Source organism: Gopherus flavomarginatus, chromosome 6 (genome assembly GCF_025201925.1).
Source record: "Gopherus flavomarginatus isolate rGopFla2 chromosome 6, rGopFla2.mat.asm, whole genome shotgun sequence".
NCBI lineage: Eukaryota > Metazoa > Chordata > Testudines > Testudinidae > Gopherus > Gopherus flavomarginatus.
In genome coordinates, this window is record NC_066622.1 from 30,856,292 (window position 1) to 30,872,210 (window position 15,919).

Consider the following 15,919-nt stretch of genomic DNA (forward strand, 5'->3'; position numbering starts at 1 on the left):
CCTACTAGAATGCAAATAAATAATAATAATAACAACAATGAGAGACAAGGACCTGGATTTTATTGAAGAACTTAAAGATGGTGCTGCCAGGAGCACAGTGCCTCCAGCACCACTCTGGGACATTGGGGGCCTGCAGTGAGGGGAGATTTCCCTCTGATGAGCTCCCCATCCTGCTTTCTGCAGCACCATGCTCTTTGGTCACCTGGGGCATTGGGGACAGCACTGACTCACTAATCCCTGTAGCGATGGCCCCAGCCCGGGATGGCTCATTCCCAGCCATGCTCCCTATGATTATAGCCTTGTTTACATCCCTGCCTTGGAGCCCAGCCAGGCAGAGGGGGAGAAGGGATTCCTCTGCTCCGCACTCCTTCCTCTGATTACTAGAACTTCCTGTCTCTTGGCAGGACAGGGGGCTCCTGACCCATCCCATCCCTTGGTGCCCAGCTTCAGAATTTGAGGGGAAGAGATGGTGGGGAGCAGGGCATGGCCTCCCCTAAATTCACCCCTCTTTCTTGCACCTTATGAGTCATTTAAAGGGGAGTTTGGGGTTCTGCATTTTCCTGGATCTGGGTTGGGGGTGTGAATGTGTGTGGAGGGGGGAATTCATCTGGGCCAGAGGAGGGGGACATGACTTAGGGCTGGTGGAGGGGACCAGGGCTGGAGGTGGACCTAGAGGTCTGAGGCTGGGTTATTGTGAGTCTAGGTGGGGTTCTGGGTTGGGAAAGGCCTAGGCTGGGCAGGGGAAAATTGGGGGAGTTAGGCTGGAGGGGGAGTAGAACCTAGGCTCTGGGAGAAAAAGGCTGAGCAGGTCGAGTGTAGGGAATTCTGTCTGTGTCTCTCCAGCAGGGCACAGAAAGGACACTCCAGCTGCAAAACATGCTACAGCAACAAACAGCTGAGCCCCTCCCCTCCCCTTGAACTGGTCTGGCAGGAGCCCAGGACTGGGACTGGCCTCATTAATAACCCCAGACAGCTCCTGTTCGAGCAGCAACAACAACTGGGGGAGGCTTCTGCCAGGAACAAGCACGGTCTGTGGGATAAACAGGGTTGGAGGAGGGGCAATAGATTTAGGTGGAGAGAGGGTCAGTGGAGGAGACTGGGGCTGGTGAGGGGAAGGCTGGGGACTGATGGGGTACCGGTGGGCGAAGAGGGACATGGGGGCCAATGGGGCTGGAGGGGTGATGGGGGCTAGACACCGTAGGCTTGTGGGACTGATGGGGTTGCTATCAGCAAGGGCTGCCAGGGATGACGGGGGACACCAGAGGCTGGGTGATGCGGGGATACTGGGAGTGGAACAGTGGAGATCACTGGTGGGTGGGATGGGAGGTAGGGGTCACTGAGGGCTGGATGTCTGGGGGAAGTGGGGATCAGTGGACACTGGGGTATTCTGGAGCTGGGCAGTAGAAGCTGGAGCACTGGGAATAAGGGGTGTGTGTGTGCGGCTGGCGGACTCTAGTCATTCAGGCTGAAACCCCCAGGTTAGGGCAGGACCCATAAGAGCCTCCCATAACCCCAAGCTGAGGGTTCTGCAGCCCTGACTCCCTGAGGAAATGCAGTGTGTCGGGGGCGGATGTATCCCCTTCACTTCGTCTCGGGGCTGAAGTCAGCAGAGCTGGGGCTTCAATGGAGCCTGTTTCTTCTGCCCCAGCCCGGAGATCCATGCAGCGAAGGTGCCCCCTCAGCTCTGCCTGTGACCCCCAGGCCTGGCCCCTTAGGAAATGACACCAAATCCTGATGCTGCCCTACAGTGCAACCCTGGCACTGGTTGGCATAGGATTGGGGGTGCCCCTTTCTCAGTCATCGCAGTCCCAGGGGGGCAGCACTAAGATGCCAAAACAAAGATGACTGCCAGGCAAGGGATGATGGCTGGCAGGGTGATAATGCAGAGATGACTGCCAAGAGATGGCACAGTGATGGCTGCCGGGGAGGATGAGGGCTCCTGATAGGGGAGACACAAAGATGGCTGCCCAACAGGATACAATGGTTATTGGGGGGTGGGTGGAAACACAAAGATGGATGCCAAGGCGGGAGTGGTACAAAGAGGCTGCTGGCAGCCATTTTGTGTAATTCTCCCAAGATGGCTGAACTGGAATCCCAGGACTCTGCTAGGGCCCAGATCTTCCCTGGGGCTGTGAATTCTTCTCCCATTTCTGGCGCCACCCTGACTGGCTGGCAAGATGGGGCAAGAAGCATGTGGAATCCATTTGTGGCTCCGGAGCAGCATCTTGGCGCCTGCTGTTTTCCTCCCTGTCCCTCCCACGCCCTATGCTTTAGGAGGATTCAAGCCCCAACATAACAATGTGGGAGCCTTCCCCAGGTTTTGACTGTGTGCGTGTTGGGGCAGGAGGGGAGAACTGGAGGTGTATGCACATGGCAGGACAAGGGGCATAGGTGGTAGTGGGGGTTGCACAGTGGGGGGGCAAGGGGTAAGTATGTGTGTATAGCATGGAGGACGCCGGGGTGCACAGAGGTGGGAGATGTTGGAGGGCAGGATCAAGGGGCTGTGTGCATAGTGTGGGACATGTTGGAGGGCACATACTGCACCAGGGAAGCCAGGTAGCACATAGTGTGGCAGAAAAGGGGGTCCCCCAGAGTGGGGTGAGGCCAGTGTGAGGTAAACGAGGGGGTATATACACTGTGTGTAGAGGCAGGGGGCTGGTCAGGTCAGGGGGATTGCTCATGGAAGAAAGTGCATGAATTAGTCTCTGGTTACAACTTGTGTGATTGGCACTTGTTTATAGCCCTTGCCCGGCTGTAAGCGGTCTTTGGTGGGCGTGGCTCCTGGTCTGTTCTGCTGAGTCAGGCATTGCTGCTTACTGTGGCAGAGCTGGAGCTCTAGGTGTGTGGGGATCAGCACCTCAGTTCTGGGGCTCAAACCTCCCCCTATCCCCATTCCACCCCTCTGGAGAAAATTCAGTGCTAGAGTGGGGGGTAGTTTGGTGCCAGCTGCCATATACAGAGGCCTCTGGGTGCCCAGCACAGAGTAGTAGCCTGGCAAGCTGCCCACTAACACCCCTGCCCCAGTGGATGTTTTGGGGAGACCCTCTCTATGGGGATACAGGGGCACTCTGTCTCTATGGTCAGATCAGCCCCAGAAGCCCTGCCCATTAGTGCCATTCAGATGCAACTGACAACTAGACTCCATGCAGGGAGTGGGGGGTGTTCCAGGACCAGGAGGCAGTTGGGAGTGTTTAGTGGTGGGTGGGAACCCCACAGGTAAGAGCAGATCTGTATATAACCTTTTGTAATGTTAGCTGGGTGGGGGTAGGTTTACCTGGGGAGGCACTGGGAGGTTAGTGGGGAGCACTAGGGGTCACTGGCTCCTGGGAGGTTACTTGGGGAAGAGGCTTGATTAGCCTGGGGGAGGGATAAAGGAGTGCATCTCCCCCAGGATGCCTTCCCCACCCCCACCCCCTTAGCCAGGGTTGGGGTGGGGGAGTTGGTCACATATTCTCAACAGCACATCATGGGGCCATTCAGAGTTTGAGGCTACCTGGGAGGGTCAGAAAACAAGAGGGGCTGCTGCAGCCCCTTCAAGAAGCCCATAGAGCCCTCCCTGATATATGTAGGGACTGGGAGCCGGCCGGGTTGTGTGGGGCCCGTGTGGCAGCGGTTTCCCACCACGTGACAGAACTGAAACAGGGAACAATCAAGTGTTTCTTGTGAATGCCAGGGCTGGAGGGAAGGGGCTGGATTTCCAGCCTTTGATTGTGGCTCCGCCCCCCATGGTGTTCCCAGACTCTGATCCTAGTCCCCACCATTTCCTAGCCTTTGATCTATCCTTCCCCCTTAGGGTTCCCAACTGTGATTCCCTCCCCTGCTCCTCGGCTTCCTGGCCTTTGATGTACAGGGTTCCCAGACACTGAGCTCTGTCCCCTTCCCATCCCTGTGAGACAGTGTTCTTTCTCAGCAAGAAGGCTTGGCTCCAAGGGACAGACTAAGTCAAGAGTAGGTATGGAAACTGAGGCACACTGAAGGAAAAGGACTTGTCCAGCCACCTACAGTGAGTCAGTGGAGCTGGGATTAGACTCCCCAGAATCCTGCTGCCACTCCCCTGCTCTAACCACTGGATACCACTCCTGCCAGAGTTGTGGATAGAATGCTGGTGGTAAACTGGTGTCCTGACACCCAACCCCACAGCTTTAACCATTAGACGTTCCTCATGAGGCTATTATCTTCAAGCCAAGGTACGCACACACCCCATACGGAGCTACCCAGGCCCGATCATTCTGTTTATACCCAGTTGGAAACTCTTCCATTCTCATCTCACCCCCAAACTCTCCATGGAGTGGCAACCCCTTGTTGTCATCTCTGCTATCTATAGGGTGACCAGATGTCCCGATTTTATAGGGACAGTCCTGATTTTGGGGTCTTTTTCTTATATAGATAGACTCCTATTACCCCCCACCCCCTGTCCTGTTTTTTCACATTTGCTGTCTAGTCACCCTAGCCATCTAGGGCCTTGTCGCATGTACAGACCCCTCACTCTTTGGGGCACTGCTCTCTCCAGAGGCCTCAATTTCCCATAGTCCCTCTCCCCCCAGCTCTGCAACAAGCAGGATCCTCTCCATTTCTCCAGGCCATAGATCATGGTAACACGGAGTAATTATCTGTTTCCACCTTAAGGCGGCGTGGGACGGGTCTGGGAGGCGGAGTCGGAGGCGGATCGGGATATATCAGTGCCGGCTGAGGCAGAGCGTAAGTTTCACAGTCAGAGAAATCAATCAGGTTCGCTAGGTATGATCCGCCGTGGTGTGCCGGGCGCGTGGGGACCGTGTGATCTAGCGCCGCGCCCTGGGCGCATGGGCTGGGTACCTACCAGCGCGCACAGGGCTGTGGGGAGGCGGCGAGCAGGGGGGCACGAGGTGAGAAGGCAGCTTGGCTGCGGCTGAATCCCGCGACAGGCCTAGGAAAGGGGGCTCAGGCAGTGGGGAGGGGGAATCTCTGTCCTTGGCGGAGAAATCTCTCTGCCTGCTGGGAGGACTGTGTGCCAAGGTTGGGGAGCTCTGCTCAGGGGCCGGGTGGTGGGAGATTGCTCTGCCCGGGGCCCATGGCTCTGCCTCTCTTCCCTCACCACAGGCCCTAGCGATCCCCGGTGGCTTTTAGCCAGGCATCATGAGCCAGGACGCAGAGGTGGACATGAAGGAGGTGGAGTTGAACGAGATGGAGCCAGAGAAGCAGCCCATGGCGGGCTCCCCAGCCTCGGGATCCCTGGGCGAGAAGAACGGGATGGTGAAGGTGAAGGTGCCCGAGGAGGATGGCGAGGTGGATGCTGGCACCAAGTTCACGGGGCTGTCCAAGGAGGAGCTGCTGCAGGTAGCGGGCACTCCAGGGTGGGTGCGCACCCGCTGGGCCCTGCTCATCCTCTTCTGGCTGGGTTGGCTGGGCATGCTGGCGGGGGCCATCGTCATCATCGTCCAGGCTCCTCGCTGCAAGGAGCTTCCTCCCCAGGAGTGGTGGCACAAGGGGGGCATTTACCGCATCCAGGCACTGGAGGCCTTCCAGGACTCAGATGCCGATGGAGTCGGGGACTTGGCAGGTGAGTCCTGATTCTCAGCCATCTAACCCACTAGACCTCACTCCCCTTTAAGCTGGGGATAGAACCCCAGAGTCCTGACCATTCCTGCCGCCTCCACTCCCATAACCCAGTAGACCCCATTTCCTTACCAGAGCTGGGGATTAAACTAGGAGGGGGTTGGGATGGGAAGACCCTGGTGTGCGGGGAGAAGAGGTGTTATGGGTGGGAAAGGAGAGGGGTTTGGGGTAGTGGGGGGGTAGCTGCTGGGGGGTGGCAGGAACCCCGGCTGAACATTAGGGTTTGGTTGCCTTCTTGGCACAAACTGGAGCCCAGGTGCTGCTGGGGCGACCCTCTCCCCCAGTTCTCCCTATCTGGGGAGGTATATGGGGGTGGGAATCCTTCCCCCCCCCCCCATAGGATGTCCCATACAATCTGTTCCCCACGTGCTCCTTGCGCAAGCAGGTGACTGGCAGCCGGCCAGCCTGTCGCGCCTGGGAGGGGTGAGGGTGCTCCCAGCCGGTTCTAGCCGGTTGGCAGCAGCAACCACTGCGCTTTGTTTCATCAGCTTTGACGTCAGCCCAGCCTGAGCTGACTCAGCTGTTGGGGGGGTGGGGTGGGGATTGAGTGATGGGGGGAGGAGCTGGGGTTAAGGTCCCATACAATCTGGGGGTGGGGGAAGAGGGGAAGGGAGCTGGGGTTAAAGGTCCTGTGGGCTTGAGGGTGGGGTGAAGGGAGCTGGGGTTAAAGATCCTGTGGGCTTGGGGGAGGAGGGAGCTGGGGTTAAAGGTCCTACCATGGGGAGATGAGGTGGGGAGCTGCTGGGGGTTAAAGGTCCCATAATGCACGGAGGCAAATGTGAATTGTGGGGATTGGCTGGGTTAAAGGTTTCATTCTGGGTGAGAGAAGAAAAGGGATTGGGGGAGTATCTTTCACCTGGTGGGGAGGGGTAATGTGAGCAAGATGCAGGGGCTATGGGGACAGCTTTTACCTGGGGTGAGGAGGGGATTATGTGGGACTAGGGGAGCTGCCAGCGTCTGATCCCTCCCACCTTGTCCACTCTCCCCCCAGGGGTGGAGCAGCACATTGATTACCTGAGCTCCCTGAAGGTGAAGGGGCTGGTAATTGGGCCCATACATGTTAACACCCCTGACAAACTGGCCAGCACGGACCTGCGGGAAGTGGACCCCCGTTTCGGCACCAAGGAGACCTTTACCAAGCTGTTGGAGGCCGCCAAGAAGAAGGGTAAGAAAATGTCCCAGTATGGGGCCTTTTTCCTGTTGGGGTGCTGGATCTGATCTGGCCCCAGGATGGGTGGTGGGCAATGGGATATGGGGTGTTCTGGGGAGGGGAGCTCTGCCCTAGGATGTACACCTGACCTCTCTTTCTCCCTAGGTCTCAAGGTTATCCTGGACATGACCCCCAATTACCGTGGCCAGATGCCCTGGTTCAGCCAGGAGACCCTCCGCAGCAGTGATTTCCAGTCTAAAATGAAGGTGAGGCTGGGCTCCAACGCGGGGCATCCTGAGGAGCAGCACCTGAGGGGAGCTGGCAATCTAACCTTAAGGCTATGTTCTAGGGGAGAGGGTGTCCTGCTCTCTCATAGATCTTCCCCAGGGATCTGTCTGGGCCTGGTTTGCCACTTCCCCTGAATCCTCACTATTTTGGAGGAAGCAGCTGGGACCACTGTTTGGGTTTCTCATGCAGAGGGGCTAGGGGTATGGAGACCTGGAGGGAGGAGGTGTTGGCTACACTGGAGTTGGGGGCTGGAGACAATCAGTTGATGGGAGGATGCAGGGCTGGTGGCTGTGGGGCATGCCAGATGCTGATGCTTGACACACTCTCTCTCTGGGCAGGTGGCGCTGGAGTTCTGGCTGGAGTTTGGCGTGGCAGGGATCCAGATGGAGGAAGTGGAGAAGCTCAGTGTAAGTTACTAGCTTGTCTGTGTGTTGGGGGTGAGGGTTGTGGGGTGTTGGGGCGGGAGGTAATGTGGGGAGTGGCTGTTTGTCTCACAGGTCTTTCTCCTCCAGGACTCCCAGCTCCTGGTGGAGTGGAAGAACCTCACCAGCCAGTACAGTTCTGATGGTAATGCCAGGTGGGTGCCAAGCCCCCACCAAATGGTTCTGGCCCTTTTGCGGTGGTGGTTGACTGGCTGCCCCCCCGGGATGGCAGCCCTCTTGAATACGCCCACCTTCCAGGCTCCCTCCCTTGGATGCCTCTCTCCTCTCCTGGTGCCAGCCCCCCCTCAAGCACCCATAGCTCCCCCATGTCTCTCCATCCTCTAGGAAAATACCTCTCCATCTTCAGACTCTGCACCCTGCCCCACCCCAGCCTCGCACACCCTCTTTCCCATTCCTAGCACCTCACAATTGACCCCGGCACTCACTGTACCCTGACTCCCTTCTCTCCAGGGTGCTGATCGCTGGGACGGGCCAACGAGATTCCTGGCAGATCTTCTCCTTGCTGAATGAGACCGATGCTGACCTCCTGGTCAGCCCATATCTGGTGGGGCTGGGGCAGGAGCCCTCTGGGGAGAAGGTGGAAAATGCAATCAGAGAGTACATCCAGGCTTCTGGAGAGAAGTGGCCCAGCTGGAGTGTGAGTGCTACCCACTCTGTTTCCCCCAGCTCTTGGAATTGAGGGAGGGGGCTGGGGCATGGACCCACCATCACCCCACCCCTACCCCACAGGATCCCCATGCTAAGCCCCCTACATCTGTATCATAGCTCCCAGTGCTCAGAGTGGGCTCCATTTTGGAGACAGGGCAGGAGCTGAGCCCCAACAGATGCGTGCCATAAAGCATGTGGGTCTGTTCTGTGTCGGCTGCTCAAGAAGGATAGGCTGAGATGTGACCACTAACCCCACATCCCCTCCCAGAGCTGGGGATACATCCACCTCCCACCCCCTGTGTGCTGACACTGCATCTCTGCTGTCTCTGCAGGCGGGGGGCCCAAGGACGGGGCACATGGCCTCTCTTGTGAAGGAGCGGTTGCTGCGGCTCTATCACATGCTACTTTTCACACTGCCAGGGACGCCCTTCACCAACTACGGGGATGAAATCGGGCTGCAGGAGCTGCCAGGACAGGTAGGGGCAGTGTGGGGCTAAGGGATCCCTCTGGAGGAGGTGTAGGGGGAGGCCTGAAAGGGTTAGTTTAAGGTGATTTGGGGGGGAGGGGTGGGCAGTGAAGTCTCTGAAGGTGCTGGCAGGTGGGGAATGTCAGGGCAGGGGGAAGGGCAGTGCGAAGGGATGGTGAAGTTTGTTCAGCTCCTGGGTGGGGAAGGAGTGTCTGGGGAAGGGATGGGCTGGGTTGGTGCAAGAAGGGATGGGCAGCCAGCTTTGCAACTCCCTGTAACCATGTCCGTCACTTCCCCAGTCCAGCGCACCCCACATGCTGTGGAATGATTCGGCCAATTTTGGCTTTTCCTCAAAGTCGTTGTCTCAAGGTGTGGGCGGCGGCGGCATCAGCATCACTGTGAAGGTGAGGGCAGGGGTATAGGCAGAGCTTAGGGGAGGAACATGGGTGGTGTGGTGAGGGTGGGCTTAGATGGGGGCAGAGCTCTGGGGGAGCTCAAGGGGTGTGGGAGGAGCTGGCGGAGGGCACGGTCTGCCTCGCATTAACCCAGCATTTCTCAAATGCTGCCATTGTGGCCACCAGAGGCTTTTCTTGCGGCCACAGACTTCTGGGCAATGGTGGTGGTGCTTGGGGCAGGGGGCAGACAAAGCAGTTAACTCCTCCTCTGGGGCCACCAGCAGGGTTTGGGCCCTACCCTACTCTGAGGACACAGTGGCTGCCTGCTCTTCCAGCATTTGAGTTCCCCACCTTCTGGAGATGGAGAGGGTCTGGCTTCAGCCCTGGGGTAGCAGGCAACTGGCTCCCAGCTGCGTGGCGGTTGGCTCTGTCCTCTAGCTGCAGGGCCCCAAGCTCCAGTCACGAGAGGCAGGGCTTTGGTCTCTGTCCATGAGCCCCCATTGCCCTTGTGCCCCCACCCCGCTGCCTTTTCTGCCATGTGCAGCCAATGCCAGACCCTGGCCCCAGCCCCGGGCTTGTCACCCATCCCCATTTCCCTGGCCTCTCCTGTGCAGCAATAGGTTCTGTCCCCCACTGCTACCCCCGGCCCCTATCCAGGGCTTAATTTGTTCTCAGGCTTGCTAGGAGCTGAGTAAGTCTTCTGAGAAAAATTATCTGTATGTTTGTTAATATCACTCTTCACAGCAGACTTAGCAGCTAGCTTGGAGGCTGTGAAAAGTGATATTGACATACAAGCATCACTTTTCACAGCAGTAGACTTGCTAGCTAGGCAACCAAAAGAAAGAACAATAAAAACAAGAATGTGCCAAACACCTTATTTGTGTTTCTACTGCATCTATTCCTTACTAAACCTAAACAAAACTGAATGCTATTTGGATTTTTTAGTCTGCAAAAACACCCTGCATAGACATGTCCAAATCAGTGTCATTTGTTTGCATGCATATGTATTTGTAATTAACTTTAGGAAAAATGTATATTTTTAGGAAAAGTTGACAGCAGCCACCTGCAAGAATTGGTGGCTTCTCTCTAAGGTCACCAAAATGTTATTGTGAGAACCCCTGCACTAACCCCATGTCTCCCTCCCCAGGCACAGAGTGAGGATCGCTCCTCATTGCTCTCCCTGTTCCGGCACCTGAGTGAGCTGCGGGGCAAGGAGCGCTCGCTGTTGCATGGGGAATTCATGATGCTGCCTAGGGTGGTGCCAGATGTCTGTATCTACCTGCGCAGCTGGGACCAGAACAAACGCTTCTTGGTGGTCCTCAACTTAGCTGGCAACAGCAGCTCTGTCCCCATTTCCCACTCTCTCCTGCCTCCTGAGGCCACTGTGGAGCTCAGCACTGACCCCCAGCGCCAGGAGGGGCAGCTGGCCCTGAAGGACCTGACATTGAAGCCCTCTGAGGGGTTGCTGCTGCATTTCCCCTATGTAGCCTAGGGGAGGAGGCCTCGCCTGTGGGCCAGGGCCTCCCATGTTCCAAGGAGGGGTGTTTGTTCATGTGAGTCCTACTAACACCCCCAGGGGCAGCACTGAGGCCTTGGGGCAGGAGTGGGAAGCTGCAGCCATAAGGTAAAGAAGGCCCCTAGGTTCTGTTCTCCTGAGTCCTGGATGTCTGACCTGATCTTCTCTTCCCCCCACTACCCTCCCATGGGGCTGGTGGGGCGTGGGGGGAAGCAGGTGCTCAGTGTGCCCCAATTCCTGCTAGCCTCACTTCGGCACCATCCTCAGGGATGCTATGGGAGATCCGGACTGAGGACGGGGCTCTGTGGCATCTGTTTCCCCATGGGGGGGGCAGCATTTAGATTTAGGGACCAAGGAGTTCAGGCCCCACTGGCTGCAGCTTCACCTTCCCCCTTTGGGTGCCCAGTATGATTGGACAGGTGGGGATGACTGATCAGGACCAACGGTCTGTCTGTCTCTCTATCCTCCTCCTCCTTCCTCTCTTCCCCCTCCCCAGGTTGTAGTGGCCAGTGCTGTGTGAAATGGTGCAGATGTTTGGGTGGGGGGTGGATGGCTTTGTGCTGGGCTCCTCCTGCGTGCTGCTGGGATCAGCATGGAAATAATAAAAGGCTCTGCTTAGTGATTCTGGCTTGTCTCTTCCTTTAATTTCCCACTGCCTCCTTGTTTTCCCTGTGGCTGCTTCATGCCTTAAGGGATGGGGAAAGGAGGACCCCCTGCACTTCATTCTCATTGGCTATCCCTTCTACTGCTGCAGGTTCCTACCTGCACTATGAGGACCCCTTTACCCCCTGCTGTGACCACCGTGTATCCTGGGGGCAGATCTCTGCAGTTCATGGGTCTGGGTACTGCCCTGGAGCAATCTGCCTAGCATGGTGCTGTTTGTTAGTGGAGATGGGGGTTCCCCCAACCTTGTCTGTGTCTTAAGTGTGTGGACCTACCACAGATTGCTCCCTCTGCAGTGGGGGAGGAGCAGCTGACCTGGCAGCCCTAGGCCAGCCCCCCCCGGATGTCAGAAGGGGGGGTGATTCCATCTCGAGGTTGGGCCAGGCCCCTAGGCTCCTGCCTGGGCCCCTGCCTTTTTGGGAAGGCAGGAGGGGTGCATACTGGGCCCACCTCCGAAGGGCCCCCCACCGCATAAGGCACGTGGCAGAGGAGCCAGTAGCAGTGGTGCATGCTGAGAGCTACTGTTTCAGCGTGCGGAGTCCCCTACTGATCCCTATGGACACTTTACACCTTCCCCTTTAACGTGCCACCTCGCCTTTAAATCCACCTGCTCTTCAGTGCCCATCCTCTTTAACCCACCCTGGCCGCTTTCTGTCGGCCGAACAGCGGCCCCGCCGCCACCTTCCCCTTTAAGCGGCCTCCCTGACGCATTGCAGGTGGGAGCCGGCCAATGGGCTCGGGGCAGGAGGGTCACGTGGCCGTACCGGGCGGGCGGTATTTAAAGGGCTCGGCGCAAAACGCAACGGAAGGCCACTGCTGGGTCCGGGACTCGTTGCGGGCGGAGGGATCTGGGCGGCGCGGCCCGGGCGGAGGGAGCCTGAGACCACGGGGAACTGAGCGGTCGTAGCACCATCCCCCCGCCGCCGCCATGGCAAGAAGGGGGGGTTTTGGGGGGCTGGGGCTCCCTGGCAGCGGGTGGCGGAGCGAGGGGCTGGGGCTGGGGTCCAGGGGAGCAGTGGGGGCTCGGGAGCTGGTCCTATGTGTTGGGGGGGTTCCAGGCCCCAAGACGGGGGCTAGCAGGGCCGCTCTCCATTGACCAATCGGGAGCCAGTAGTTGGGGGGCAGTTGGAGGCAGCAGCCATGCTGCGTCTTGCGGGAGGTGGGCGGCGTGCGGACTCCAGGGGGTCTGGGGTGTAGGGCAGAGTCTCTTCCTCTGCGATATTGGATGGGAGGGGGGGTGAGGCTGTGGTTTGAGGGGCAGATGGCCTGGAGGGCAATGAGATATAGGGCATGGCTCGCGGGAGGGTGTCAGACAGGATAATAACTCTCTGTCTCCTCTTGCAGGCAGACCAGCTGACAGAGGAACAGATCGCAGGTGAGACACCCCTTCATCCTGCTGCCCCAAAATTCTCCTTTATATGGGGGATCTGGTGCTTCACAATATGGTCGGGCCCAGGCGCTTGTTCGCTGAGTTCTGGGGAGAGGGAGAGGACTGCAGGGAGAAGGGACCCTGTGGCAGGCCCCCCAGGTACTGATTCCTCTCCTCTCTCTCGGCAGAATTCAAGGAAGCCTTCTCTCTTTTTGACAAGGATGGGGATGGCACCATTACCACCAAGGAGCTGGGTACCGTCATGAGGTCCCTAGGGCAGAACCCCACCGAGGCAGAGTTGCAGGACATGATCAATGAGGTGGACGCTGATGGTGAGAGGGACTGTGAGACGGGTGGGGAGTCAGAATACAGCCACTGCACTGGTGGCAGTGGGAGGTGTGTTTGGGGGTGGTCAGAGCTGGGAGGCAGGACTCCTGTGTTCTGTTCTTAGCTGTGAGCTTGGAGAAGTCTCTTTCCTTCTCTGTGCCTCAGTTTCCCTTACCATTCTTTGTCTGTTTAGACTATGAGCTTTGGGCTAGGTACTGAAAGAAGGGTTTCTAGGCTATTCAGGGGAATGAAGAGGAGACCGAAAGAGCTGGGTTTGTATAGCTTGACTAGATGAAGTTTGGAGAGTAGGGGGTGGATCTGATTGTTCTCTGTAAGTATACTCTAAGGAGAGTGAAGAGTGAGTTTCTGGAACAGCTTCCCAATAGGGGCAAACATTGATATGTTTCTGATTGAGATTTTGATGGGCCTGCCTGTAATAGCAGGGCCTGGACTTGATGACCTAGGGCTAGAAGCGGCCTCCTGTGTCCCTGTGTGATACACCTAATCCCAACCCCTGATACTATTCCTCCTCTGTGAGTGCTGCTGTTAACTACCCTGCCCACACAGCTGAAGGTCACCCTCAGATGAGAATCATCTCATCCTAGGGTCTGTCACTTCTGCATCCCAAAGTGATGCAGGCCCCATAGAGAGCTGCCTGTTCCAGTGTGGGGGTTGTACCTGAGTTAAACCCAGGGGGTTGATCCAAGGTTTGTAGGCCAGTCCCCTGCCCAAACTACAGAGCTCTGGGGCTTGTTTCTAGGTTCCCCACATCTCTGCAGAGGGGGTGAAGAGGCATCCCCTCAAGGCAAGCCCACCATTGGAGGGAAGGGGGTGTTTCAGTGAATTCCCCAGAGCTCCCTGTCAGTATTTGTGTCTGGATTTGTGGAAGGGAGGGTATTGGATGCTGTAGGGGGGCTGTGCGGGTCACCCAACCCACTGTCAGTTAGGTCCAGCCCTTAATGGCCTGTTCTCCTGCCCAAGGGAATGGCACTATTGACTTCCCTGAGTTCCTAACCATGATGGCAAGGAAAATGAAGGATACAGACAGCGAGGAGGAGATCCGTGAGGCCTTCCGGGTGTTTGACAAGGTGAGGCAGTGGGGCTTCATCCCCCTTATCACTGGTGGCAGTGCATGCCCCTTGCTTTCTCCCCAGGAGCTCCAAAATGGCAGCTGGAGCTAAACTCCTCCCTGCAGGGACAGCTGAGTCCAATACTCCCTCCTGTGTGCATGTGCTTCACAGTTGCACACCCCCCCTTCCACGTGGGGTTGGGGGCAGGAGGGTCATCAGCTACTTGAGGTAGGTGGTTGTGTGTGTTAGGGGAGGGGGGAATGCCTGTGCGGTCTACCTGCTTTCCCCTTTCCAGGGCCTGTGCTGAGGCTGAAAGGGTGGGGTCCCTGGGGTGCTTGTGCTAACTGGAGGCAGCCCTATGGCCCCCTTGCCTGACATGGTGGCTGCCCCCCCAGGATGGGAATGGGTACATCAGTGCGGCCGAGCTGCGCCACGTCATGACCAATCTGGGTGAGAAGCTGACAGATGAGGAAGTGGATGAGATGATCCGGGAAGCTGACATCGATGGTGATGGACAGGTCAACTATGAAGGTGAGGGGGGCGGGGCAGCTTCCTCTGACTATCCAAAGGGCACAGCTGCTGCTCAGGATAGTACCGCTCTGGAGAGGGCACTTGCTCTCTTAAGGACTCTCCCATGCAGTGGGTAGGATGGGTCTGGGAGTCATGATTCCTGGGTTCTCTTCCCAGGTCTGCTGCTTTCTGCCTCTTGCATTGTGACAGGCATAGCCTGGTGAAAAGGCTTGGAAATGTCACAAATGCTGTTAACTCCAGGGAATGGGAGAGGTAGTAGGGCACCCCCAATTGCAGCCTGTGTGAGGGTTGGGGTGGAGGGATGGTTTCTGCCTGAGAGAAGGCAAGGGTGGGGTGAATCAGGCTTCTCTCATGCTCTCTGACCCTGTGCCTTTGCTTTGCAGAGTTTGTACAGATGATGACAGCTAAGTAGGCTCTGGTAGGGCATCCCCTTCACCTGTACAGACTGGATGGACTCTTCCTACTGCTGCCACATGTCGCCCCTGCCCTGTCCCAGGTGCCATCCTGTCATCAGCAGCTGCTCTCCTTTGAGGACAGTGCATGCTTTCACCTCTTCTGCAATGTGTGCTTGTATGCTGGGCACCACAGGGACAGGAGCCCAGCAGGGCCTATGGCCTGCTTCCCCCCAAGTGGTTTGGTGGAGCAGGCCCCTGGCTGTTGGCTGGCTCTGCAAACTGCTTTCCATCTGACAATTCTTCCTCCTCCTTCCTATATTCGGCATCTCACCTGAATGCTCATGGACTGTGGTAGGGCAGCTGACAGTGTCTCTCTTTAACTGGCCACTGTTGCCTTCCTGGATGTGTCTGCGTATGTTGGATATTGTGACTGTTAATTTCTTAACTGCTTAATATTCACCCCGTGCCCTTAATCTCTTAATTCCTTTCCTCCCCTCCCCTCCCCGCCCTCCCACTCCATATTGGCTTCCGGGAATGCTTCGGTTCCATTCCAGATGATGTAAGGTTTTATTTTCAATAAAGTCTCTCTGTGTGGTTTCTATTCCAAGTGCTGCCTCAGCATGTTCAGTGCACAACACCATTGGAGGAGCCCTACCACCCTGTGGGGCTTGATACTATATTGATAAACCAAGGTGGGTGGTGTGTGCTAGTTTCACCCTAGGCCAAAGCGGGTGGTGCAGCAGCAAAAAGTTAGTATGACCTCATGTAAATGTCTGGGTCAGGACTTGAACCTAGGTCTCCCAGAGTCTATGGCATGTCCTAACCATTAGGCTATGCTCTTTTTTCCCCCTCATACTGGACTCCTTCTAGGAGTCTGTATTGTCCCTGTTCTCTCCCCTGCTGTTTAAAACAGATTCCTATCTAGCTGGTGAAATGATAGGGGCTAGATGCAATTCTTTTTAGGAATATACCCCAGTGATTATTGTGTAGCTTCAGCTCCTGCTAACACTACTAGTGTATAGTGAAGCTACTATCTAGATAATCCACTGTTGGTACTCACTGG

General features: G+C 56.9%; 2 protein-coding genes across 5 annotated transcripts; both read left to right on the forward strand.

The window, feature by feature from the left end:
* The first annotated feature begins 981 nt into the window (after positions 1-981).
* Positions 982-11,123, forward strand: SLC3A2 (solute carrier family 3 member 2). 4 transcript variants are annotated; one of them, XM_050960814.1, is made up of 10 exons: positions 982-1,028; positions 5,080-5,539; positions 6,587-6,760; positions 6,911-7,011; positions 7,372-7,440; positions 7,546-7,610; positions 7,927-8,113; positions 8,457-8,600; positions 8,890-8,994; positions 10,133-11,123. In XM_050960814.1, the coding sequence occupies exons 2-10, from the start codon at positions 5,116-5,118 to the stop codon at positions 10,475-10,477; spliced, it is 1,614 nt and encodes a 537-aa protein (XP_050816771.1). In that variant the 5' UTR covers positions 982-1,028; positions 5,080-5,115; the 3' UTR covers positions 10,478-11,123. The 4 variants fall into 4 exon arrangements, with proteins under 4 accessions (XP_050816771.1, XP_050816769.1, XP_050816772.1 ...); XM_050960812.1 differs by lacking the exon at positions 982-1,028 and adding an exon at positions 3,333-4,737; XM_050960815.1 differs by lacking the exon at positions 982-1,028 and adding an exon at positions 3,333-4,698.
* Positions 11,124-11,952: 829 nt separating this feature from the next.
* LOC127054563 (calmodulin-1) lies at positions 11,953-15,463 on the forward strand. The gene is made up of 6 exons (XM_050960817.1): positions 11,953-12,095; positions 12,509-12,539; positions 12,722-12,865; positions 13,842-13,948; positions 14,326-14,461; positions 14,845-15,463. Exons 1-6 carry the CDS (start codon positions 12,093-12,095, stop codon positions 14,871-14,873), a joined length of 450 nt encoding a protein of 149 aa, XP_050816774.1. The 5' UTR covers positions 11,953-12,092; the 3' UTR covers positions 14,874-15,463.
* The last annotated feature ends 456 nt before the right edge of the window (positions 15,464-15,919 follow it).